The sequence below is a fragment of the Nipponia nippon genome, unplaced genomic scaffold (assembly GCF_047370975.1).
Source record: "Nipponia nippon isolate SJK-2023a ecotype South Korea unplaced genomic scaffold, ASM4737097v1 scaffold_11, whole genome shotgun sequence".
In the NCBI taxonomy this organism is placed as follows: domain Eukaryota; kingdom Metazoa; phylum Chordata; class Aves; order Pelecaniformes; family Threskiornithidae; genus Nipponia; species Nipponia nippon.
Window position 1 is genome coordinate 4,979,918 of NW_028262302.1, and position 27,625 is coordinate 5,007,542.

Genomic DNA, 27,625 nt, shown 5'->3' on the forward strand with positions numbered 1-27,625 from the left:
CGGGGGGGGAGCAGCGCAGAATGCAGGGGGAGGAGAGGATGCTGGCTGGGGGGCACCAGCGCGGGGTGGGAGGGCAGTGCAGGGTGGGGGAAACAGTACTGGGTGGGGAGAGCAGTGTGGGGTCGGGGAGCACTGCGGGGTGGGGGGGCAGTGGGGACAGCGGGGAGGCTGCACGCCGGCAGCCCGGGAGCTGCCAGAGCTGCGAACAGCCGGAGGGCGGGATGGGAGGCGGGAGGGCGGGGGGGTGGGTTGGGAGGGACACCCACTTACGTCTCCTCCTGCATTTTTTTTCTTCTCTTTCCCTCCTCCTTTTCGTAGCTGGTGACGCGCCGCTGCCTATTAATCATTCCCCAGCCGGGGAGCAGCAATTCCTGCCGCTCGGAGCGAGCGGCGCCGGCAGCCGCCTGCTTCCCCATGCCCGCGCCGCGGGGCAGCCGCGCCGGGAGCCCCGCCGGGATGCCGAGCCCGGCCAGCGGCAGGCGCCTGCTGCTCTGAGCCGGGGGCGGGGAGCTCCGGGCAGAGGATGCTCCCCAATGGCACCTGCACCAGGCTTCCGGGCGGTGCAAGCAGCGGCAGCGGCGGCGGTGGCGGCGGAGCCGGCAGCGCCTCGGAGGAGGCGGCGGCGGGGGGCATGGACTCGGGCGGCAGAAACTCCTCCGGCGCCCCGAACAGCACCCTGAGTGAGTCTCAGGGCAGCGCCATCCTCATCTCATTCATCTACTCCGTGGTATGCCTGGTGGGGCTGTGCGGCAACTCCATGGTCATCTACGTGATCCTACGCTATGCCAAGATGAAGACGGCCACCAACATCTACATCCTCAACTTGGCCATCGCGGATGAGCTGCTGATGCTTAGCGTCCCCTTTCTGGTCACCTCCACCCTGCTGCACCACTGGCCCTTTGGCTCGCTCCTATGCCGCCTGGTGCTCAGCGTGGATGCCATCAACATGTTCACCAGCATCTACTGCCTGACCGTGCTCAGTGTGGACCGCTACATCGCTGTGGTGCACCCCATCAAGGCGGCTAGGTACCGCCGGCCCACTGTGGCTAAGATGGTCAATCTGGGTGTCTGGGTGCTTTCCATCCTCATCATCCTGCCCATCATCATCTTCTCCAACACAGCGGCCAACAGCGATGGAACGGTGGCTTGCAACATGCTCATGCCAGAGCCCACCCAGAGGTGGCTGGTAGTCTTTGTGGTCTACACCTTTCTGATGGGCTTCTTGCTGCCTGTGGTGGCCATCTGCCTCTGCTACATCCTCATCATTGCCAAGATGCGCATGGTGGCCCTGAAGGCTGGCTGGCAGCAACGCAAACGCTCGGAGCGCAAGATCACCCTCATGGTCATGATGGTGGTGATGGTCTTTGTCATCTGCTGGATGCCCTTCTACATCGTGCAGCTGGTCAATGTCTTCGTAGAGCAGGATGATGCCACCATCAGCCAGCTCTCTGTCATCTTGGGCTATGCCAACAGCTGTGCCAACCCCATCCTCTATGGCTTTCTCTCGGACAACTTCAAGCGGTCCTTCCAGCGGCTGCTCTGCCTCAGTTGGATGGACAATGCTGCAGAGGAACCCATCGACTACTATGCCACTGCCCTCAAGAGCAGGGCATACAGCGTGGAGGACTTTCCCCCAGACAACTTGGAGTCAGGGAGCGTGTACAGGAATGGCACTTGCACCTCCAGGATTACCACCCTCTGAGGAAGCATTCCTGCTCTCCCGCTCCCCTACCGCCCCCCAGCAGGAGGGTGAGCGAAGCCAGGGCTGTGGCATGGGGAGGCCGGGAGGGAGGGGGTTTCGGTCCTGCCCACCAGCAGCGGTGTTTGGCACAAGAAGGAGCGAAGAAAACCCCACGTCCTCTGTCTGCTGCCCCATCCCTGCCCCCATCTGCCTCCCTGGAGAGTGGGTGCGTTCGCTGATGCTTTGACACCCCCTTAGCAAATTGCCACAATCATGGGTCAACTTAGGGTCTGGCAGCCAGGCTCTGCCACCCCTCTCTGTGTCTGAGGAGTGGCTGTATGGGTCCCGCAGCGACTCTCCCCTCACCTTTTGTACTGGTTGCCCTCTGACTCGGTTGGTGGGACCCCCCTCAGGCCGCTGAGTCGAGCCTGCCTTAGTCAAGCCCCAGCATTCGGGCTCAGACTCCCCCCAACTGAAAGCGACCCTGCTCAGCATCTGTCAGTACGCACCTCCCCTTCGGAGAGTAGAAATGCTGGGAAAAGTCCCCCCCAACACACACCTTGCCCTCTGCCAGGAAGGAGCAAGTAGTCTCTCTCTGCCCCGCCCCGCCCCCCCCCCCCATCCTCCCCGGAATAAAAAAGAAAGTGGGGAGCAAAAAGGCCCCGAGAAAAGAAGCAGCATAGTCATGGAGTTGTCTTTTGCTCTGCAGACACTCCACCTCACTGGGGCTCTGGCTCCCTGTGCTACACTTGGGGGAAGCAGGGCAGAAAAGGTCTTCAGAAAAAAACCACCTGATTATTGCTGTGTTTCAGAGCCGCGCAGCAGGTATGCTGATAACGGGAGACAAACAGTCCTGTGACTCACGGGGAGCAGAGCTCTGAGCCGGGAGTTGGGGAGAGCGCTGAGTTTGAATGTGTCCTCCCATACAATAAAGTGTGCTAATAATAAAGTTTAAAGGGAGCACTAGACTGTGAAGCTGTTGTCTTGCGCCTGCTCCATCAGCTGTGAAACAGCGATGAAGGGAGCTGAGACTGTTTTGAATGACCTGGGTGGCCACAAAGTCACTTTAGCCTACATGGAAAAAGAGGGATTAGTTTCAAAATCTCCATCAGGCTCTGAAATAAATACTTGACAAAAAAGTAGCTGTTTGATAACAGCTATTACCCTAGCTCCAGTTTCTTCTGTTGCACTAAAAAAATAAAATGGGTTTCATATGTTGCCAATGTAATATACTGGCCCAGAGCTTCTTAATGTTTCATTTCTGAGAATTCTTGTTTTTAGTGTGTGCCAGATGTCTTTTTGTTTGATTTTTTATTTGATTCTTGTCACTGTGTTGTGAACGTGTTTCTCTGAAGAAATTTATACTGTGTACTTATGTCTGTGGTGGCTAGTCGCAAGGTTGCATTTAAAATGGGTGATGCTCAAGAAGGCTCCTTTTCAGATAAAAAGGTTGTCACTTTTTCTAACTCTTTCATCTACATTGTCTCCCCCACAAAAATTCTCTCTCTTGAATTTTCTCTCTTCCCTGCTTATGACAGAACAATTTTTGTATAGATGAATGAAGCTTTCTTGTTTGATAAATGACAGCTGATTAAACAAAACCTCCTATCCCTGCTCCCTCTTATCCCAGACGTAAGAATCGGTACAGACCGTGTTGAAATAAGCAGCTATGTTTTTTGCTTTCTACCACCTGTGTTAACAGTGTCACACAGCGGCAGGTGTCCCGGTAGCTGTGACAAATCACTTCTCTAGCACAATACTGTGGTTCTATTAATTATAACTACTGGCAATCTGAAGCAAGAGATTGGGAAAAATCTCTAGTAGCAGCATACCCGTAGCATTGTACAGGTAGCTACGGTGCTTACGTACAGTGTTAAGTGTAAAGTTGACAATTAAGGCATCTAGCATTTGCGGTGGTGGACTTAATACAGGTTTCTGTTAAATTATACCCTTTAACTTTTCTCAGCAGCAAAAAGCAGGATACTACTTTGTACATTTCTTTCACCAAAAATTTAGGTACTGTTAAATGAATGTATAAATTTAGTATTAAGTTGTCTGATTCAAAGCCCATCAAAATGAGAGAAAAAATCCTAATTCACTTAAATGGACTGTGAATCAGCTCCTTTTAGTTTAAAAATTGCTGATGTGGAATCTGTTATATCCTTATTAAAATATTTTGTGAAAAGCTTTAACAATTGTACAGTTTCTTTTCTTTTACTTCCCAGTGGACCTCATACACTCAAACATTAATTTTGGTAATGCACATATGGGGAAAAAAAGGACGAAATCTCTTTATAAGCTTATTTAACTTTTCACAGAAACCAAACATCTGTCAAAACAGTAAAATGCCCCACGATACCAGGCGGTGCTATTTGTAGAGCTTCACTTAAAATCTCACTCACAATCTCTTCAAAATGGTATAAATCTCATAATCTTATGTTGCCTTTTTCACCCAGGCATATTGTTATGTAGGGTCAGATTAAACAGAGAGTCAGTCTACTTTCTACTGTTGGATTTGTTTAACATCAGACACGATGAAGCAAAGGTTAAGAAGCAGTGATTCATACCCGATACTCAGCTTTGATGAAAAGTTGAGCCTGGTTTTGCTTCTTTTTTCTTTCTTTTTTTTTTTTTTTCTACTTTGCCTTTAAACGAAGCTGTGGTGGATGCCTGCACACCTACCAGCATATGCACTTCAGTTCCAGTTTTCCCAGGCAGAGCACGGCAGGGTGGCGTTCACACTTGGCAGCGCAGCCGGGTGCTGCCGCAGAGGCTGCTGGTGCCTCAGTAGATGTCAGGCTTTCCTTCAGATGGATGCACTAATTCACTGCCAGCCAGCGGTGCCTGTATGATTACGGGCTAAAACACCCTCTGTAGTTTCAGCTGGAAACAAAATCTGTTTATCCTAAACTAACAGTTCTTCCTGCTATTTTTTCACCCCGAGTTTAGTTTGACTTTGCCAGTGGGAGAAACAATCAACAGCTGTAAATCACTCTTAATTTGCTTTGGAAGAAAAAGTTAGTTCATTCTGTGTTATTATTCTAAATAGTAGAACATAACTACAAGAAAAAAAAGTTGTCCTCGTGAAATAACGTGTACCAGAAAACAAAGAGAACTCTTTCTAATGCTTTCCAAATTGCAAATACGAGTCTTCAGAATTCATATGGAAACAATTGGAACTAACGCTTAATTCACTGAAAAAAAGAGTACAGTGATGTATTTCTTGGTGACATTTTGCCTCTTTATACAGCTATAATTCATCTACAAATGGGTAAACTGTAATTTATAACCAGTAGTATGTTGCTGCATTTTACCCATGAGTTTAATATTTTAAAAAGACTGCATACACTTTGTCATGGAAATTGGCCCTGTGCCACTGAGACCCATGCAACTTCTGCTGTTCTTTGTTTAGCCTAAGACCTATACCCCAAAGTGTGATAGCTCTGAATAGTATCTAGTCCATGGACCGGACTATTTCCAGTGGTACACACAAAGAGAGAATGGGCTTCACATGGCACGTACCTCAGGTACCTCTGCAGCATTTTCCCACTCAAAGGAGGGTGCGCAGGAAATTACTCTCCTTTCTCACTAGGCTTCCTAGCGCAGTAGCAAAGAAGACACATCTCATAATCCTGGGGCTGACTGCCATGTGCAGTTAGGGGGCTTGAACCGGACTGGTCGCAGAGGCACTTTATATCTGGGCTGCGGATGAAAAAAGCAATGGCCACATGTAGATCTTCTGCCTCTTGAGATGGTCCCTACAGCAGAGAACATCACGCAGTGGGTGGTTTCTTTGCATTTGACACTGAATTTCTTCACATCTGATTTCCTCAGAGAGGAGAATCAGATTTCTGAATGTTACGTAAGCATTTCTGAAATGCCAGGTTTCCAGTGAATCAGAATAAAATAAAAGGCTTTCTGGATGTTTTTGAAAAACTAAAAGTCTGCATTTCAAATGTATGTGGCACGTTTGAAATGCAGACACATATAAACACTGGGACCATATACTGTATTTTAACCAGTTTCCAAAAATCAGCATCCTAATTTTAAATATTAAACTAAATCTTACTGAAAGAAAATGACCCACAATGAATAAGTTACGTAAGATTTGACTTTTCTCTGCCATGTTTCCAGAACAGCAGTATAAATTAGTGTCTGAAAATCCTGCTAAAAAAATCCAAGAAAAATAATTTTTAAAAAAGCCAGAAGAAATTAGCCAAGAAAGAAACATCAGTCCAATGTTCTAGACTCTGCGATTTCAGCCCCTAGAAACCTTACCTGACTCCAGGGCTCTACAGACAAGAATGTGAATTATGAATCTCTAGAGGAGAATAAAATATTTCTACTGCATTGTGTATTCAGCGCTTCCATCCTTTTCAATGCAGAGCCCTCTTGGACTGATAACTGCAGGCTAAGCCACAGGAAGAAAGGGTAATTTACTAATTAGTTTTCTCTTTGAAAATAATGCTTTTAGATATTATATTTTGTAGAGAGAAATAGCCAAGAAGAACAGGTGAACCAGAGAGTATTTCAAAGTATGTCACTAGGTGGTGACAAACCAAGCACAGTTTTGACAAGATGTTTTTCAATAAAAGCCGATTATGCCCACCCCCTTCCAACCTTGTTTCCCCAAAAGCCTAAAATCTGGGTTTGGCAAAGCAATAAGCAGCCATGAAGTAGCAGCAGCAAGGTGGTGTATCCAGCCTGAGGTATATAGGTTTTCATTTCCAGTCTGGATGGAATACATTTGTCATTATGTGTTTATCATGTCTGTGATGGGTAGAGTCACCTTAAAAGCAATGTAGATGTACAGAAGACCCGTTCCACTCTCCCTTTTCCCAAAAAAAAGTCTTTTCTATACAGATTCTTATGCTGTGTAATATGACTTAGGGTTGTTCTGTGGGTTCTTGAGCTTCCTAACTAGAAAGACTCAGATAAAAGTGCCCGAATGCGTAGCATATGGGAGCTGTAGGACAGATAAGAATTACCAGATTTATGACTTGAGGCCTGCTGATCACTGTGATGATCATTGTAATTGGATTCCATCAGCTCCACTTACATTGTTGGTGACAGTGCTGCTTTCAGCGTACACATGGGCCCTACCAATCATTAAACTCTGTAAGACAACCCAGAGGGAAGCTGTGAGCTTCTGCAAGGGTGCTGTAACGCACTGCACTTCATAATGCTGACAGCGCTGAGTAACGTCAGTGCCGGTGCAGGCAGACTGATAAAAGCAAAGAGCCACAAGCTCAACTGATTCATGCAGGACTTGCAGGTACTCAAGTTTACAACGGCAAGCTCAAATGATTGCTGGTCAGCTGGAATAGCTCAAAATGTGGCAAAGCTATACAAAGCAAGTATGTATGAGTGTATACACACACACACATGCATGCGCATATATACGCATCTTCCTTCTTGGAAAGTACATAAACATCCTATTTGGTCCATTATCCAACATGTAAAGGGATGAATTAGAATGTATGTTGGTTATAAAAGAGTTCATGATTCAGATTCCAGTTGCTGGGCAGTTAGGTAGCATGATTTTACTATTCAGGCAATAGTAAGTCTTTGTTTTGATTTTGTGCTGCTCTGATGTGTAGAGGAAATTGGAGCATTAATTCTGCTAAGGAGGTGAGTCCACGGCTGGAGAGGTTGGAGCTGGTAGGAGGAGACCTTGGAGAAAAAAACATGACTAGTATTTGATTTAGAACTAGAGTGGCTGTATTTGGAGATATCCCTTCGATGTTCAGAAAGTTTGGAGGTGGCTCGCACTCGCTGAGAGCTGCAATTGCCCAGCACTTCAGGAAATCACTCCCCATGCCTACTACGTGGCCCAACCATGCCCTTCCCCAGCTAGGGTAAGATGAACATCGCCATCTGAAGTTTAAACCAGAAAACTAATGCAGGCTATGATTATGATCTTTTCATTATTTAATTGGGATAAACAGGTTATAATACATTGCGAATGTATACAGAAAGTGCATTATCCATCGGAGTACCAGCTAAAAGCTGGAGATCTTGTTGCTCTCTGGTTTCTGTTAAAAACAGACATAGATGGAACTTGCCCCCTTATTCAGTCAATGAGAGACAAGTCATGGATAAAAGAAAAATTTGAAAAGCACTGCTTTATTGAGCAGAAAATCAATACCAGTATTAGTGAGTTTATTTTCCTAGCATTGCAGCAGAATTATTTTGTATATCATTTAGTCACAGAAAGAGAAAAGACACTTTTAGAGGCTAAACTGACTGTACAATATTGTAAAGAAGCTTTTTTTAAGGAGTTTCATACGTCTTTATGAAAACTAGAACAACTTTGATATTAAAACATGCTTATTATCTTATGCCTTTTATTTCCTATACCATTCTGTATTCTTTCTATAAACTCAAGTGTCTTTATAAGAAAAGTTGCTGATTTACCCACTGAAGACTCTTGGCTACTATCAATAACTGATTTCAGTGATGTTTTGAACAGCTACATCAGCTAAAGATCTAATCTATGGTTCGTGCCTTAGATTCATACAAATTACACAAATCAATCACAAGACCGAATGAGCGAATGAAAGAAAATTCAATGAAATGAAAGATAAGAAACACAGATAATGTATTTTTTGATGGCACAGTATATACTTTGTTTTTATTTTTATGCCAGTAGCTGCTAACTGATCATGTAATGAGTCCAGAAGAAATTGAACTTCATCTGCTACCTGTACTAATACAAGATTGTACAAAATCCTCATCAGTTAACTGGGAAGAAAAGTTAAGGGAATGGCACTCTCAGATGCTTGTATGTGAAGTTGTTACAGGTGTGGGGGACAGGTGGGGTTTTAATTGTCACTGTTGTTGTTCCTGTTATTTACGGTGGAAAAGAAGGTGGAAGGGTTGCAGGGCTTTATGGGGTGTCATAGAAGACCAGGAAAAACATTCAAGATATATTCAAATCAGGGCAAAAGACTGGACATTTCGGGAGAATGGATATGAAATAAGGCAAAACTGGTGGATATCTGACACTGAACACCCTTAGAAAGAAGGAATCTGAAATGGAGAAAAATCAAGGGTGGGATGCCCAGGAGAGGCCATTTTGTTAAGAAGAGAGGAAAAAAAAATAGAGTCCAGTACAGGCATTATAAAGCAGGACTTGGCTCTTTCACATAATTCATTTAGATTGTTTAGGGTACAGCAAATATATAAACTTCCAACTGGGCAAGAAAGAGGAAGTTTTGCTTTTTATGTCAGCTGCTATATTCAAAGCGGGCTGTTCTTTTTGAAGGTTAGAAAGTATCCAGGTATTTTTTCTAAGAACCAAGTGATAATTTAAGTACTTTATGGAATTACTCGAAAGTCGGGAAAACAATGCAGAAAACAGATAGATAATAGATTTTTAAAAATGTGAATTTATTCTGGATTTTTCAGATGATCTGAATTTCATGGATTATTTTCTTTCCTTTTATCATTAAAATAGAAAAAAGTCTTATTAAATTTTTGCTCAACTCAAACAAAGAAGAACTCCATATAGCAAGACAGAAATGGAATACAGCTGCTTTTTCTCTGCTTTTTCACCATCATAAAGTAAGATTTACAGAACTTCTTATTTTAAAAGCATCTTCAGTGCTATGACTCGGAAAATTACTTCCCGTAGAGAAATATCTACTCTTAAGAACAAAAGGTAATGTTCATGTATTCCTCTCCACAGACCTGCAAACACTGAACGTAGTTTAGCATGAAGGCATAGAGCTACACTCCCAAGATGGCTTATCTGATCTACAGAGGATTGCAGGTTTCAGTGTACTAATTCAAGAACCTTTCATTAGAACTAAGATTTAACTGAAAATAAGCAAGAGAATAAATTCCCTAGGCATGGAGGAAAATCTCCTGATACATTCATATTTGTGGAAAAATATCTGTCAGTTGTATCTGCACTGCAATAAATTCTAGAGTCTGCAGGAGGACTTCTCCTGACCAGATAGAATTTTGCTCAAAAAAACTATTCCCACAATCTCAAATTTTACTAGAAAAGCATATTCTCTGTAAATGTATACCAATATATGCATACTTCAGTTTTTAACACAAAACAATAATATGCATTTAAACCCAAGTTCTTGTCTGTTACTGCAGCAAAGTTGACTTTATATGACAAGCCAGTAGGATGTTCTTTTGAGAGATCTAACTGGATTTATGGAATTGCAATGGATGTTAACAACATTAGTGTGGTCAATTTATCGGAAAGTAATGAAAGCTTCCTCATTACTATCTGTCTGATGTATAGGTAAGTAAAAGAGGACTTGTGGTGTAAAAGTTTTAGACATCTAATAATATCATGTCACTAAGCACAGGGGAGAACAGACCGTAATGCACATTGTATATTAATGGATTGATGCTCATGTTGTATATTATCTTCACATCCCTTTAAGCTTCAGAATCTAGAAAAGAATGAATACCAACTTTGCTTTATGTAGGAAGACTAATGCATGTGTTCTTATGATTACTTATTCTCTTAGGATATCAGAATTGCTTCAAATGGACCAGAATCTACTTCATCATCTCAGTGGTTAGGTGTAATTGAAAGACAATCAATTCACTTTAAGTGCCACCGCTAACACTGCAGAGTTGGAAGGGTTATTGCCATGAAATCTAGGAGGCTCGTCTTCTGAGAAAAAGCTACATGCACTACATAAACATAATTCATTACTTGCTCAGAGAGGGAAAAATTTAAACACAAACAACAAAACTTTTTTTTTTTTTTGTGGACTGCTATCATGACAGACTGACTAGTAACTATATCTCCAGACATCTTTAATAATTCATTCTCGGCACAATTAATAAGATGACCCACAACAGAAGAAACAGATCCTGATTTTGTCCTAAGAACGGACATGATTAGGCTGAACATTGACTACAATATACCTAAAATGAGCAACTTTGAGTAAAAAAGCTAAAAAACATTCACTATGTTAATGTTTAATTTCAAAGCGGAGAGCTGCATATAAATTAAGAAGGATGCTAAAAAGACATTAAAAGGGTAAAGGCTTGCAGGTGGCACTGGGACTATTTAATGATACTAGGGGGATCAGATTAAACACATATTACCTATCAAAAGAAGACATTAGAAGACCACTTTCCCCTCAAAAAATCTAAAAGGTTAAACAGTACACAACAGAAAAGGACATAATTTAAAGCTGAAATCAAGTACAAATAAAGAAAACAGAAGAGAGGGTGAACTTTAGCAAATAAATAGTAAAATTTTAAAGCAGGCCAAAAAAAAAAAAAATTAGAGGAACATCTGCCTAAAGACATAGCAACCACCAATGCAAAATCCAGTAGGGCAGGAAACCAACCAGAGTACTTACTGCTGATGAATGATGGTTGTATTTAAGAGTGTTTCCGGAAGAAAGAGCCATAGGGAAAAAGTCATGAAAGCTTTTTGCTTCTGTTCATTATGGACTATCTTCTATCTTTTTTTTTTTTTTTTGGAAGAGGGGCAATGGATAAGTCTGTGGAAGTTCATGAGAATGAAGAGTTTGTAGGAGTTTTGGAGTAAATCAGACAGTGGACAGTCCAAAACTATTAGCAGAGGCTTGTGCTCCCTTAAGAATTCAGAAGGAATTCCCTAATGAAAGACCTGTACTATTAACTGTGGTGAAACCTGCTGGAAACCCACAGGACTCTGTTCTGGGACTTGTCCTGCTCAAATTTCTCATAAATGATCTGGAAAAAACCCGAGGGATAATTCTTTGAAAACATCAGCACAGTTCTCTGCAGAGGTCAAAACAAAAAAATGGTTATGTTAGTAACTTTTAAAAACCAGAAGATACTGTTAACCCATCGTAGAAGACTATACTGTACCTGCCTCTCCAACAGTTTCTAAATTAGGATTTCACAAGGAATCTAACAGTATAAGAAAAAGTGAAAAAAAAAACCAAAACAAAACCCCAAAACAATCAGATCTATAGAATTGTTTCTAAAAAAGAAGAAACTAAATAGACTCCTCAACTTGAGATGGAGTGAAGAAGTGTATGGCAAAGGTATGGGAAATCAAGATGAACTGGTCTACTTTTTTATGTTACAGGTAAATAAATTGTGGAATTAATTGATACGGGATGGTTGGATGCCAAAAGTAACAAATCGAATCTAAACTCTCTTAGACAAATTGATGGAAGTCTACCAAGTGTGACATGAACTCAGTCTCAAACTCAAAGTCTTGCCACCTTAGAGTACCTAGGAGAACTAGGTGTCACTTAGAGATGTGTCAGATTTCCTATTTCTTAAAGAATTTGCTATTGTCACAGAGAGATTACTGACTTAGATGACTTTTAATCTTACTCAAACTATCTGTTCTTATGCTCCTATGTTATGTTCCAGGGAACAGTGTAAACCATTCTTGTCAGTCCAAAACACGAGACCTGCTGGATACGTTCCAAAAACAAAACCATGCTTTTCTGACATACTACTGCCCATGTGCGGTTCCTGGATTAATGACTGAAAATGTTTATTTGTTTGCAAACCACCACATTTTGAGTAACAAACACCTGAAAAAATATGCAGCAAGAGGATGGTAAGGATGGCTACATCCTGGTAAAGATGGATACTTGCCTGTCTGTCTTACCTCTCCCTCCTCAGCTCATCCTCGCCCTGGACCTGCGGGATTCTCGCTGTTTACGGTATCCATGAAATACATAATAGTAGTTGTTTCCCCCATCCTTCTGCCTCAGACTTGCAATGCGAAGGGACTGGCAGGTGGCAGGAGGGAAAGGTCATCAGAAATGTGGGACCACCACCACGTCTCTGCCTTCCCCACCTCCACTGCTGCCTTCAGGTACCTCCCCTACAGCGAAGCAGTTCTTCAAGTCTCCAGTACGGAAAAGGAAAAAGATTTGCTTCCAAACAGATGACTTCATGTTCACTTTCCAATCTCCCAATACCAGAGCTCTACAAGTCCAGAGGAGAAAGGCAAGGCTGTGTATTGGGGGAAGAAGGAAAGGCATGAAGTTTAACCTATTTTGAAGCCCTGGGAGAGAGGTTACTGCTGCTGCCTTGCTGTGTTTGCCTTTCCCGTCAGTTATAGATCATTAGTGAAATGTATGAATCACATTCTGTAGCCTTGATAAATGTCCACATCCTGAAGAAATAGAAAATATTATTTCTAGAAGGAACTAAGTTGCATGTACCAGTGATTAAGCTCTATGCAATAAATGAGGTCTGAAAACATGAAAAAAAATTATTAAGTGATAGGAAATTACAGTTCCTGGGGGAAGCAGAGAATCCATTAATTTTCTAATCTTCTTTAAGCTATATACTACACTTAAAAAAGGAGAAAAGTTCTTTGAAGTATTTGAATTTTGCCCATGTCCACTTTTAGATTTCACTTAAATCCCATAACACGCTTAATCAAGCCCTCAGCAGTATAACTCATCATTAAAAATTTGGGGAAAATTAAAATTTTATTTCTGATTATTTGATGAATACAAACCATCAAAAATTCATCAAATGTTTATGAATAAAATGTACAGCTGACAAATGATGTGCCTAGCAGTCAAACTATCTTTGGAGAAATTAAGGAAATCTAAGAATTAGATTTAATAATTGGCAACAGGGGACACTTTTTGGACCGCTGTGATAGATGAGAGGTTTGGACATTCCTATTCTTTGCAGAAATCACCATTTTTAAATGTGGACTCACAGATTCTTGTGTCCACCACTTCATTACCATTACATTATTACATCCAGTCCTCTAGTCAAGAGCCAGGGTCTACAACACTACGCATTACCCCAGAGAATTCACAATTTAAAAAACCCCACCTAATAGGAACCACTAGAATTGAAAGTAGTACATTATTTAAAATCCTCCATATAAATGTATCCTTTGTAAAACACACAGATACAAAGTTTATATGTGATTTATATGGTTTTAATATGGGATGAAATAATGTTTTTTCTGTACTGGAAAAAACGTTGCAATATAATACACTTATATAATATGTTTAGTCAAAGGACATGTATGTAACATGAGGGAAAAGGTCAAGATTTGTCTCCATCTCTGCTATGTTTTGGAAAAAATATTTACATTTGATTGTGTGTTTTACATATGGTGTTACATAAGAATAAAAAGAAAGTTGCGTCCAATTTCATAACCAGACACTTTTATTATATCAATCCTTGCCATGATTATCTGTATTCATTATGACCTTATTTAGTCTCCTCCTATGGATGTGAACAGCAAACCCTGCACTGAATCTGCCTTGCAGACCACTGAATCATGGTTATGATACGAGCCAATAGTCCATGCTGCAAGTCAGTTACCTGTTGGTTTCCTATTTAAGAAAGACACAATTTAAATTAAGAGTGGAAAGCAAAAATGATTTATCTTTTCTCCCAAAACATCCACTTCTTGGTCTGAACCATTAGAGGAAGAGAAATTCATGCATTTCAAACCTGCTCAGGTTCCAATCAAATCCAAATGCCATTGGCTTTGTATTCTACTGACTGCAAAAAGAAGGTCAAGAAACCCAAACAGACGAAACAAGAATCTCTAACGTGTAAAAACAATAGAAGCTATGGTAAAATTATGGCCATTTAGCCATGCCTTGAAGTGACACAAGGCACTGTGATCTTGCTTTTAGAAAAGTGACTTGCACAGACTTAGGTTAGCTGATCTTTCGATTTAATTTTAGATGTGTGTTTTACAGGCATTTAAATATGAGTAGCCTCCCTAGGCTTTCTTTAGAGTTGATGTCAAGAAATGGCACCTTTAGGATGCAATTCATTGGCCCTGTTTTCAGCATCTAGTCTAAAATGAGAGAAATTGCAAGTACATACTTCTCTCCATAGGCTGGAAGGGAGCCTAGGTGAGTAGATGAGTCTAGATGAGCTGTTAGAGATGTCTATACCTGGTGAGATGGATCCCGTCCTTAGATGCAAAATAGCCTGGTTTCAGCTGAGTCAAATTATAAACCAGGGAAAACATAACAGAATCCTTGTGTAGTCCTTTAGACAAATGTCTAATGCTTAATCCTGAATCTTGAGTGTGAGAAAAAGAACTCTCAAATCAAAATGTGATTTCAGAGGAAGCCAAGGCAAAGAGCGAAATGAGAATAATAAGATGAGACAGGTGAATGGCTTGCAAGGGCATGAACTTGTACATTTTAGCTGACTAGTCTGAGTCAAATCCTGAGAGACACCAAAAGAAGTAGTCAGTTACAAGCGCTTAACTCAGCACTTAGCTGTGTGCTTGGTAAGACTCCTGAAACAGAAAACGAGAGTATTTCTAGAGCTTAGAAAATCATATCTGGACAGTTGTACAGTCCTGTTACGAGTTCAGCCATCTGATATGTGGGAATGAGGAAAACATGGAAATAATAACTTAGAGAGCTTCTCATTCATCTTAGTTGCTATTTGCTTACACAGCCCCTTGTAGAAGAATGGAGCTCCACATACACTGCCCCCTAAAAGAAATTACTTACAGTGACAGTAACAGGAGTGGTATTAAGACAAAAGGCATTAATGGCTAAGTCATTTTCCAAATCTGTGCACATCTGAATGTAGAATCAAGCCTCCTGCCGAAGCTGAAAAGTGCCTGCCTTCTGAAATACGAATGTCAGACGAACAGATTAGAAAAGTATGCAGATATGAGACAGCTTTGTAATGAGTAGCATTCTCACCTAGCTGGGCTTCATTCCTGTCATGATACAGGGGAATTTATGGCTATAGACAGCCTGATGGCTCACAAATGTCTGTGATCCCCTTAACAAAAGCAAAAGACCATTTCCCAGATAGCAACAGCCTATTATCCTTAAGCGGAGAGAGGGAAAAAGAAAAAACCCGCGCTATGTCATACTTTATCCTTAGCAGATGTTTACACCAGATTAATCTTCAAGTCTTTGCTTGCAAGAAAAATAGGTAGTAATACACATTATTGTTTGAAACGGAGTTCTCTGAACTCAAGAGGAAAGTGACAAAATGAAAACAGCAGTCAGAAGGGCAGCTCTAGAGAGAGGAAAACAAACCAAAAAAGCATATTTAAAAAGACATTTCAGAGCTTAAAGTTCTTTTAATGGAAGAAAGTATTTCCCTACCCTCCCCGCACTCCACAAGGCTTGGATGAGATCCAGTTAGTTGTGTCTTACTGCACTCAGAAAACCTTGAATCAATATTTAGCATTACCACTTTAATTGAAAACCAACACCATAGTAATAACGTGAGCATCAGCACTCCGGACTGCAAAGAAAGCAAGTTCTGCAGCCAGGATGAGAGCTGCTCTACGGGAATTCCCAAGGGATATCACAGAGGAAGTGTTTACCTCATTTAGAAAGAGGCACAAAGCGTGAACCCTTCTTTCCTTACTCTCAAGGGACTCCATGGAAAACAATATATCTGACTAAAAAGAATGGGATTTGCATGATGCATTTGGACCCACTTAACTCCTCTCACAGTGCGCAGCTTGTCAGCGCCTTGTCTGACTGTAAGAGAGCCACACACTGCATGCAGAGAGCAAGTTGTGTACTGACGCACCTTAGGAGAAAAACTGTAACTGAAAAATTTCTTGCTCTGCTACAATAAAAATTAATATTGTATGAAGCGACAAACAGGGCAGTGATTTAGGTTTTAAATCATCCTTTATTCTTTTCACGAGCTGAAGTATAAAACTGACTCCCCATTAACCTCCCACTTCCTCAGCAATTTAATGACCTTCTAAGTATAGAAATGCTCTTCATTTTTAAGAATGTCAGTCTGAAAGAGTATGGGTCACAGTTCCCTTCAAAATTATGGCAGTTCACCTCTCCAAACGTTCCAGCAATTAGAAAGAGAACGAGAGCCTCCAAGTACCACTCAGACAAGGAGCGGCTTCTAAATTACAAGGCGCGAGGGCTCAAAGTGCTCCCCTTTACACTTGCTCCAAGTAAGGCACCCAGAGAACAGTTTCTGAGAGGATAAAAACCCGCAACCGTTGCAGCTGCAGATAAGCAATCGGTCTGTCGGCCAGGCTGCTGTATTTATATTTTACTTATGTCAGCACCTAAATAACTGTTTTTCAAAAACTCCTGACTGTCCAAAGGCTTCAAAGCCCTGAAAAGGGGGTGGCTGCATGACCCCACTCTGACAACCTGCTCAGCCAAGTCCCACGGCGCCTCTTCCTCGGCGCAGCCGGGCCGGGGCCAGGAGAGACGGGGGGAGCCGAGCGCTGCCCCGGGGCGGGAGCCGCCGCTCGGGGCAGCTCCGAGGGACGGGGCCCCGGTCGCCCCGGGGCTAGTCGCCGCCTCCCGCCGCTCCGCTCGGCTCCGCAAAGCCCGCCTCCGCCTTGCTGCCGGCCTCCGGCGGCTCCTTATCCCCGCGGCCCTCGGATTTCTTGTTGAAGCAGAGCTTGAAGACCCCCAGGACGGTCATGACCAGGATGACCAGCACCACCACGGCGACCGTCACCAGGATGAAAACGTAGTTGGAGGAGGAGGAGGAGGGCGGCGGAGCGGCCGTTTTGACTCCGACGGCGCCGGCGGTGGTGGCGGCGGGCGGCAACGCGGAACGGCCGGGTGCCGGGGCGGAGGGGCGATGCGCCTCCGCCCCGGCACCCGGCCGTTCCGCGGAGCCGCCCGCAGCGGTGGTGGCCGCCGCCGTGGCCGCGCAGGGCGTCCCGTCCCGCCCGCCCGGGCTGCAGGCGCAGGCGAAGCCGCCGGCGGCATCGCGGCACCCGGCGGACTCGGCGCACCGCCCGCTGCCGGGGCTCCGGTAGCTGCAGGGGCAGAGGGGCTCCTCTGCCCCCTTCCAGGCGAAGCCGCCCCGCTGGGGCCGGCAGGTGAGCTGCACCTCGCCGCCGGGGCACGCCACGGTCAGCACGGTGCCCGGCGGGCTGAAGCCGGGGCCGGCGCTGCGCTCCTCGAAGGGGAGGCGGTAGTCGAGGTCGAGGGCGCCGGCGGGGCTGAGGTCGGGGCAGGCGCCCTCGTACTGGTACCTGCAGACGTAGCCCTGGCCGTCCCGCTGGCAGAGCCGCTCCTTCCAGCCCCAGTTGGGGCCGCCGCCCGGGGCCGCCGCCGCCGCCAGGTGCAGCCCGGCGCAGCGGGCGGTGAGGCAGGACCGCGCCGGCTCCTTCACCCACCGGCCGAGCGCTGCCTGCACTTGCCGCGGGGCCGCCCCGCCGCCGGCGCCCTCCCAGGCGAAGCCGCGGAGCGGCTCCTCTGCGTCGGTGCAGGTGGAGGCGTTCCGCCTCAGCCCGACCCAGAAGAGCCGGGGCGCGGGCCCCGCCGCCGCCTCCGCCAGCAGCCCCAGCAGCAGCCGCAGCTCCGGCTCGGCGCTGACCCAGGCCAGGCCGCCCCGCCGGCCGCCGCAGGCGCTGCGGGCCCCGGCGTAGGAGGCGTTGGCGAGGTGGGCGCTGAAGCAGGCGCCGGCAGCCTGGCAGCGCACGGCGGCCCGCGGCGGCGGGGGCCGGCCCAGGGCGCAGGCCGCGGCCAGGAGCAGGCACCAGGCCCCGGCCGGCCTCATCCCGGCGGCGCGGCACGGCGGGCCGAGGGGCGCGGGCTGCCCCGGCGGCTGTGGCGGAGCTCGGCCCCGGCTCGGGCTGGCCCCGGCCACCCGCGCCCTCCCAGCCCCGCGCCGTCCCTGTGCCCACGGCCTTCCGCCGGGCCTGCCGGAGGAAACGTGTCGGGAGCCGGGGCTGACCTCGGCATCCTCCGTTTGTTGACGGGCGGGTGACGAGCAGCTCCCTGCGCAGCCAGGAAGGGTTCGCCCTGCCCGGCGGGCGGGTGTCCAACCTCGGGGAGGAAGAGGGTGGAAAATCCCGGTGCCTGCTCCGCTGTCAGAGGGCCAGGAGGGGGGCGAGGCACAGAGCCGCAGCGGTGGGGCCGGGGTCGCGGGCCCCACCTCAGGGAGACGCCCGGGCCCGTCTTGCCAGCCTGTTGCACAGCGCTTCCAGGAGAAAAGCGGTCCAGCCTCAGTGACCTTCTCCTTGAGAGACGGAGGTTTCTGGGTTAGGTGAAGCTGTGCAACCAACCCCCTCGCTCCCAATACATGAGGCAGTTTAACACTCATAAAAACTGATTCCGCTCACTGTTTTCAAGCAAGTTGGCCTAAATGCATTGTACATTAGGTGCCCGCGCTGACTTCCAGTAGGTTGTTCTTAAATGAGTTTAACTGATTGACTGCAACTGTTCCTCCGTAGGCAGTCGACGTGTCGCCTCCTTTTCATACTCCTTACTGTGATGTCCGTCTGTCTGCCGTTACCTCCTGTGTACGTTCGGATACAGCACACGTCCCAGTCTCTTCCCCAGGCGTTTTATGTGGCAGAGAACCACGTGCATACGTGTGCGTTTCATTTTCCAGCTTTCACTTTGGAAGAACCCTTGTCAATGTTCTTGGTTTTGTGAGTGTGATATAATACAAACTCCTAGCGTTTAAATAGCCAGAGAAAAAACAGAGAAAAAAAAGCAGAAAATAAATAATCTATTTGGAATTAAAAAAAAAAGTAAGATTCATCAGTAGGTGCAGTCAGCAGAGGCGGGAGTTCTCTAGTCTTGGATCGAGGCTCCAGGTTGACTCAGTCCTGCACAAAGTGCCCTCACTGCACCCGTATGCTTGTAAGCTCTGCTTCTGTTCAGCCCTTTCTTAAGAATTTAATTTCTCTTTGGAGGGAATAAATGTGGATGACGAGCCCCATTCAGCCAGCGTGTGACCAACCTGCACAGATCTCATTGACTCTAGGCTTACACCAGGATATAACACATTTTCTCTGGACATCTGAAAGAAGAATTAGAAAGGCGGGTGAACAGACACACTGTGTGCTGAAGCTCTGAAGCACAGCCTCTTTTCATAATGGATTCTAAATACTCAGTAAATTTTGTAGGGTTTCCAGCTGGAAGCTGTCTTGATGGACAAAGCTGCTGTTGTTGCCAGAGCATTGCCAGAACTGCAGCAAACCATACTGAGGAAAATCAAAAGCTTAGAGTTACACTGCTCCATTTGCCCCGGACCCCGTGTCCTGGGCAGCAGAGAGCGCAGGAAGTATGCAGTGGTCTCTATTCACAAAATTCCTCTTTTTTTATTAACAGAAGAAGTATAAGTTCTATACAAAGTACATCCCCGGCACCTGGCCTATCTCCCGCGTACAGGATGCTTTAGAGTTGGAGACAATGTGGAAGCCATTCCTGGTTTTGTCTGCCTTCTCCCTGAATACTTGATGACAAGAAACGCCAGCTTGATGAAAGGTGCTTTTAACCTTCTTTTTCTGACAATGGTTTGGATCGCCTTGGCTTTCTTATTTCCTAGCTGAGCACAGAGGTCACAATAAAGCAAAAAATAATATACTAAAAAAGACTAAATTTTGTTTACCCCAGTTTGGTGAATTATCAATAATTAACCCCCCCCCCCCCCCCCCCCCCGCCACAAGTAGACTTTCAAGCATTGTTTATGGGTTTTCAAGTATTCCAGTACTTAAAAGGTGGCTACAGAGAGGAAGCAGGTTCTCTCCTCACAAAGAGTCACATGGAGAAGACAAGGGGCAATGGGTACAAGCTGCAACAGGAGAGGTTTTATCTCGATATAAGAAAGAATTCTTTTATGCTAAGAACAACCATTCATGGGAACAACCTCCCCAGGGGTGCGGTAGAGTCCCCGTCACTGGAGGTTTTCAAGCTGCAATTGGACAGGGTGCTAGATAATCTCATCTAGGCTCCCTTTCCCACGAGAGGCCAGACTAGGTGATCTGCCAGGGTCCCTTCCAACCTGGGCTGTTCTATGCTACTATGATTTTATGATAAGTAGAATGATTTAAATACTTATTTCAGACCTATATAAAAATACAAGAATCAAATATCAGCCTCTCCCCAAAATACACATCTATTAGTTACTTCATTTTTGCTTTGGGGAAACATCTTGCTAAATGCTTTTGCAGCCCTGCTGGATATCACATACACAGAAATTGTTTATCACAAGTGTAAGAGTTAACAAAGCAACACTTTGAAATACATGAAATAGAAGAAGTTGATTAGGGGTAAACTGAATTCACACATTCATAACTGTTTTTAGGCAGATCTTTACATTCAGTTGGTATTTTGTTTCTCTTGCTATTCAGCAAAAGTGAAACTACATCAAATATTGCCTATATTCTTAAATTTTTGTATTTCAAGAACTATTAAACTGCTTTGGTAAAAACAATTATGTTAAATTTGCTATGTGCAGCTGGGAATGGAATTAAGTTTGCGTCCCAGTAGACTTGATTTTGTGGAAAATAGGTTTTCATAACAAAACAAGAACCTGTTGGTTTAATTCTAGATGAAATCAGAATTTTGGTTAATCAAGGTGTAGAGATGATACAGCCACCAAAGTCAAAATCTACAGCGTTGTAGCAGCTATGCTTTCAGAGCTCTGCTGCCTACTGGAGTTGTCACTCCGGCGTTCGTTCTTCCCCACGGCGCATCGGGCCGAGGCACCGAGCCACGTGCCTGCGCGGGTGAGCACGGGGAGATCCTCGCTGTCTGCCTGCACCCCGGGCTGGAAAGGTGCGGTTCAGTCTGCATCCAGTTTGCATTCCAGAAAACAGCTCTTCCTCTGGTTTTGAATGTTCTCCCGGTTCCATTTTAAGTAAATAAGAAAGCATTTTCATTAAGTGTCTTCATGGGGCTTTTCCTGCAGACATCCTTTCTTGAGAGAGAGGATTAGCTACTCACACACAAATGCTGGTACCAGTCAACGTGGGAGGCAACTAAACTTCTGTGTCTAAAGAAGACTTTATTATATGGATGTGAGTGTTATATGACTGACTGAGGTGTAAGTCCTAGTGTAGCTGTTCTGCTCAGTAGCAAAAGCCTTATTTAACTGTAGTCGTTCCTCAGTCTTCTGCCTGTAAGATCCAAGCCTTTGAAAAAACAGTGGCTTGCTTTAATTGTAATTTTACTAAGAGCCATTAGGTTTTTGTTTCATTATGTCAACCTATCTGTCTTATAACAATATGTACATTTTGACTAAAGAGTAATGAGAGAAGGGCTGAATTAATAAAGCTACTTTTCTCTTTCAGGGTGGATTCTTTCTTGCATTCAACTGCTAGGGCTTAAGGGGGTATATTTGCATTAGAAGTAGTCTCACAGAGCGATACAGTATCCTGTTCTTACCAAGAGCTGTATTTTGCTTTGCAGAGGTAGGTGTATGGCACAATAAAACAAATCTGCCTGGCTGTGAAGGGGAGAAGTAAAACGATCGCCTAACACTGCAATGCATAGGGCACAAATAAGTTCACTAAACTGGCTGGTGACGCTTTGCATCCCCAAAGGGGATACAGGGAAATGTCTGGAAATGGACCTGTCTGCCCATTCTGCCACAAACCTGGAAACAGTGTCTCAATGGCAGAAGCAGCTACAGCATCTCTTTTCTGCTAGTGTAAAGGAAGGCTGCTTAAGGTGCACCTCCCTTTATCACCTGTCCTGTACAGGTGAAGAAACCTATTGCGATCTGTTGCAGATCTCTTTGGGGCTGGAAACTTTGGAGAGGGAGTGAGAAAGGCAGGAGAAGATCAACAGTCTGGCAGCGCTGCCCGTTTGCACGCTCCAGCCTTTTAGCTTGCTGCAACCTTGCGGAGCGCGCACGGGTTGGCAGCGGAAAGGCTGCGTTGTCCCTGTGAGCTCGCTCCTTCCCCCTCATCCCAACTGATATCTCCACTGGATCCACACATCCTTCTGTTGAATTTATCGAGAGTAAGGTCAAAACATATCCCCCATCTTTCAGTGCTCTGCTAAGAGATAGATAATAATTTAAACAACCCAATGGAAACAGGTACTTTGAAAAAGTGAGAATCGCTGTTTTTTGATGGCATGCCTCAAAAATTATGGGTTAAATCCTCCTTTCCTCACTCCGTGCTTCATGAAATTGATATCTGTATTTAAGACGTGATTTATCAAATAATAAGGCAGTCCTACATTTCACATATAAGTTGTGTTTAAGCAAAGAAAAGTATTTTCTCACTCAAGGGTTATATTATTCTTTAAGAAAATACCTAAGTTAAAAATTGGACCTTCTTGAAGTCAGTGAGAACTGTCTCATTTCAACAGTGTGCCAAGACTTCTCATGAATTTCCCTGCATTCAATCAAACAACTTGTAACAGGGAGTAAAAATGCCAGGTGGAATCTGGCATGCTTTTGTTACTTTTCTGGAGAACAGGGCACGAAATGAAAATAGGAATTTCTGTCTTATTGTAACAACTTGCACGATTGTAAGGATTTAATTATTCATCTCTCAAAAGGACTACATAGATAACAAGGTTCACTTACACAGTTTGGAAAAGATAACCCAGCAGGGGTCATGCGAGTTCCTGCCTACTGTAATAACAATTTCCAATGACATTATCACATAGCTCCAGGACTTTTTTAAAAATAAGGAATAATATTTAACTGCTGTTGTGAACACAGTGGTATATCTGTTATGTTTATGACATGGACATAAAATATAACTAATGCTGACCTGCTGATGGGACATTTAATAGATGGACTGCACTGGCAAAAACAAACAAATAAAAAGGTGTGACTGTAGCATTACCCAATATGCATATGTTCTCCTTAAAGCCTCCTGAGTTTGGATGTTCATGTTTCCATTACTAATTATGCAAGAAAATAACATATTCTGTTAACACTTCCATTCATCTTTAATGAGTTATTAAGAAAGATTCCAATCCTGTAATTAGCTAGGGGAAATGAACTCCAGAACTCTCAAACTAAACACTTTAAATCTTTTCCAAAAATACTGTAGTCTATAAATATTTTTTAATCTCACTCTAGCCCACTCTCCTGCCTTTTGTTGACTGGATAATTCATACTCATTCCATCCCAGACTCCAAATTCTTCACATCTCCTGTATTACGTTGCCCCATTTGAGCTTCATGTTGAGTATAGGTTGGCATGAGGGGCTCCACAGGAACCAGAGGTCGGGTATGGGCATATGTTACAGTTTGCAGTTAACAATGTCAAAAAAAGCAAAAGCACTGAAATGTATCATGATACGATCAACCTTCCCTGCATCATCTTCTCTTTTTTCTGTACCTTGAATGACAAACACCCAGCCATGGTCAGAGCTTTGACTGGTTTTATATACTTCAGTGGCCCATATGAAGTGTCTGCGTGCTGCAGAATCTGAGCTTTCAGTTGTGTTTATGTGTGTGTACCTGTATTTAGATGTTTGTATGTATATCTCTAGAGCAGAGTAGAACGGAATAGAACAGAACAGAACAGAATAGAATAAGGCTGAGAGTGCAGCAGAGGGTTAAGTTGAGGGAATGGAGAGCTGCATCACAGAATAAAATGAGTAGGCAGGAAAAGAGGGAGTAGACACAAAAAGAAGAGGATAGGGAAGGAATCAAAAGAAAAAACAGAAGTAAGATCATCCACCAGCGTGGAAGTACCGGAGTGGCAGAGGGAGTTGAGGGGCCGTGTCCCTCCTGCTGCTGCCCAGTGTGGCACACGCACTGGTGTGTGAGGTGGTGGTGACCTCAGGCGTGTTTGCACAGCTGGGCAGCTCCCACAGCAGCCTGGTGCGAGGCAGTGCAGGGCTGTCAGCATGCAGTAAAGCACAGTGACAGCTAAAACAAAAGGCAGTTACCACATAAAGACAGCATGCAGTTCTTCAAACATATTCCTTTAGCTAGCTGCAGGAGACCCACTGTGTACTGAGGGACGTTCATAGAATTGTAGAATCACAGAATGGTTTGGGTTGGAAGGGACCTTAAAGATCATCCAGTTCCAACCCCCATGCCATGGGCAGGGACACTTTTCACTAGACCAGGTTGCTCAAAGCCCCATCCAACCTGGCCTTGAACACTGCCAGGGATGGGGCATCCACAGCTTCTCTGGGCAACCTGCTCCAGGGCCTTGCCACCCTCACAGGGAAGAATTTCTTCCTTACAGCTCATCTAAATGTACCCTCTTTCAGTTTAAAGCCACTACCCCTTGTCCTATCACTACATGCCCTTGTAAAATGTCCCTCTCCAGCTTTCTTGTAGGCCCCCTTCAGGTACTGGAAGGCTGCTATAAGGGCTCCCTGGAGCCTTCTCTTCTCCAGGCTGAACAACCCCAACTCTCTCAGCCTGTCTTCATAGGAGAGGTGCTACAGCCCTCTGATCATCTTCCTGGCCCTCCTCTGGACTCACTCGAACAGGTCCCTGTGCTTCTTATGTTGGGGACCCCAGAGCTGGATGCAGTACTGCAAGTGGGGTCTCACGAGAGCGGAGTAGAGGGGGAGAATCACCTCCTTCGAGCTGCTGGTCATGTTTCTTTTGATGCAGGCCAGGATACTGTTGGCTTTCCGGGCTGCAAGCGCACATTGCTGGGTCATGTTGAGCTTCTCATCAACCAACACCCCCAGGTCCTGCTCCTCAGGGCTGCTCTCAATCCATTCTCTGCCCAGGCTGTATTTGTGCTTGGGATTGCCCCGACCCATGTGCAGGACCTCTCACTAGGCCCTGTTGAACTTCATAAAGTTTGCACAGGCCCACCTCTCAGCCTGTCAAGGTCCCTCTGGAAGCCACCCCTTCCCTCCAGCGTGTTGACTGCACCACATGGTTCGCAACCTTAAAGCTACTTTGTGGCTCAAAGGCCATCCTTAAAAAGCGTTATTGTCAGAATGAGTTTGACACCTTCTTTATGCCGTTTCCTTTCTGGTCCGTAGGGATGTTAGCAGCAGCCTGTGTAAACCATAGGTTTCAGAGGTCTGAAAATGTTGTGCACAGTTCTGATGTCCCCCTATCCTAGAAAAAAACAACCAAAAGAGAATGAGAGATTAATTCTGATTTACCTATATCATATATCCTAGGCTTCTAATCTTTTATCAGGTTTAAAGCTAAATAAAAACATTTTGGGAAGTTAATGAATTTTCATTTAAAGTGAGAACCCCTCCATTTTTAGTAACTTCTTATGGAATTGTAATTATACAACAAACTTCTGGGACTGGCAGACTTTTTGGGATGAGGCAAAGTTTCCTAGGGAAATAAAGTAAAATAGAAGGAAATCTAGGAGTAAAGAGGTGATTTCACTTCCTGGCCTTTTGCCGAGACTGACCATTTAAGAGAAAGTCTTGAAGTATTTGCTTGAAAATGGGCAAGGGATACAGACTAGTAAGAATAAATTCAAGAGAGAGCAGCTGTGAGATGGAGAGGCAGCAGATGCTTGTCTACACAAGCAGTTAAATCAAAATGAAAAAAAAAAATAAAAGGAAGGAAGAATATTCTGAGCCTAGTGAAATAATTGTTGTCATGGAGGTTATGGGAGGTAAACATGCCTTTTATAGAAATATTTATTGCCAGTCTTTTTGTGAGACTGGCCAGACTAAAAAGGTTTCAGTCCACTTTACTGATGCTTTTTTCCCCTTTACCTTTTTAAATAATGCCCTTTCTTGAAGCATTTCCTTCTCAAGAAAGTCTAATGTTTTAAATGTTCCTCCTTGTTTGCTTGCAAAAGATGGAAACAGAGACGTCAGATCATTTGTATGCTATAGAACAGGGAGAGATTTGAGAGGATCTTGCTGTATGGCACATAGCTTTTTTCCTCTCTTGTTTATCATGGCAAAAAGGCCAACAGTCCTGTTCTTTGCACTTGTATGTTAAATGTGTGTTCAGCAGTACTTGCTTTTGGATTCTGAAATTTTACACGACATAACAAACACAAGGAAGTTATCTTTATGCTCTGGAACAAGTCCATTTTGAAAGCAGATAGGCTCAGGAAAGAAAATTACTGTCCGCCTATGGACTTCCCACACTCCAGGATGTGGGATGTTCAGAATTGGGGTGTTAGTCTGTGCCTAATTAAAACAGGAAAATTAAAATCATGTTTTAACTAAAGAAATGCTTATTTTCCAGAAATGGCTTATGGTCTAAGTAGTGGACGTGTCATACCTGTATTTCTTTCATGCTAAGATTAAAATCCTAGCAGCTCTGACAGTTTTTCACAATTTAAATGAAATAAACGTCTCTGTTATGACATATGAGAATTTTGTTTTACAAAGTCTTAAAAATTAAGGTCTATTAATGCTAAAGGCATCAAAACCCAACTGTTTCCTTGAAGAATAAAACAAGCTTCTACTTAGCAAACTCATTTCAGAACACGCAGTCACATATACCATGCATCAGCAATTATGCATGCGCAAAGTAGAATCGATCTACATTTTCATCCACAAGCAGGGTTTGTTATTGTGATTATTGTAATGTTATTTTTGTAGTATGGTTGTGTGTCAGGCCCTGGTTTCCTTGTATTATTATTTCCATTAGATTATGCTATATAATATCAGCAAAGATACAGACCTTGTACTGCCAATAGTAATATCTCAGGGCTGCAAACACCACGTAAACATAATGTGTCTCCAGTAGAGCTGTGCAGAGCGACTCCCATCTGGGTCTATAGCTGATCTGTTCTGGGGGGGTGTGGTGTGTATGTAAAAGGAAAAGTGTACACAGGCAAATTGCACACCCATATGCAATGGGTATGCATATGGTCATTCTGCCCATATCTGAACATTTGTGATTATTTGTCCCCTAATATTCTGGGAATCCTTGAGAAAGATATGCAGTCTATTCAAATGATAAAATAAAGCCCTAACTATTGTTTAGCTGAAGACAAAAACAATTAAAATCCATTAAATCATATTTAAAATAAGCCATGAATAATAGCATGTGAAAACAAAAAGTGGCCTCACTTCCTGGCATTTTTTAGAGTGATGCCAGCCAGAAGCTGCCCTTGAAGATTGTCCGTGTGCAGAGATTTTCCTTAAAGGGAGGGACTGTCACCACTGCTCCGCTAGTTTCAGATTTCAACCACTATATAGTTTGTCTAATTTTATGTGGTACAAAACCACAGTCGCAGTAATTTGTCCTCGGTGCTCATCAGCTACAGTGTAAGGGGAGGGAGAGGCTAGAATCTGCAGGAATTTATTTTAGGTACCGATGAGCATTACAGGCAGGCCAGGTTCCCTGGAAGGCTGGTTCATATTCAGTAGTG

At 44.3% G+C, this 27,625-nt stretch overlaps 2 protein-coding genes across 2 annotated transcripts; one reads left to right on the forward strand and one right to left on the reverse strand.

Moving 5' to 3' along the window:
• Positions 1-322: 322 nt before the first annotated feature.
• Positions 323-3,870, forward strand: SSTR1 (somatostatin receptor 1). Its single transcript, XM_009474462.2, has one exon. It carries the CDS (start codon positions 524-526, stop codon positions 1,700-1,702), a length of 1,179 nt encoding a protein of 392 aa, XP_009472737.2. The 5' UTR covers positions 323-523; the 3' UTR covers positions 1,703-3,870.
• Positions 3,871-15,842: 11,972 nt separating this feature from the next.
• On the reverse strand, positions 15,843-18,330 carry CLEC14A (C-type lectin domain containing 14A). The gene is given in 2 exon segments (XM_087747026.1): positions 15,843-18,154; positions 18,157-18,330. Coding segments are annotated over 2 exon segments (1,410 nt in total). The 3' UTR covers positions 15,843-16,918.
• Between the last annotated feature and the right edge of the window lie 9,295 nt (positions 18,331-27,625).

Excerpts from the sequence above, each read along its gene's own strand:
- SSTR1 (XM_009474462.2), top strand. The coding sequence starts at position 524 with ATGCTCCCCAATGGCACCTGCACCAGGCTTCCGGGCGGTGCAAGCAGC.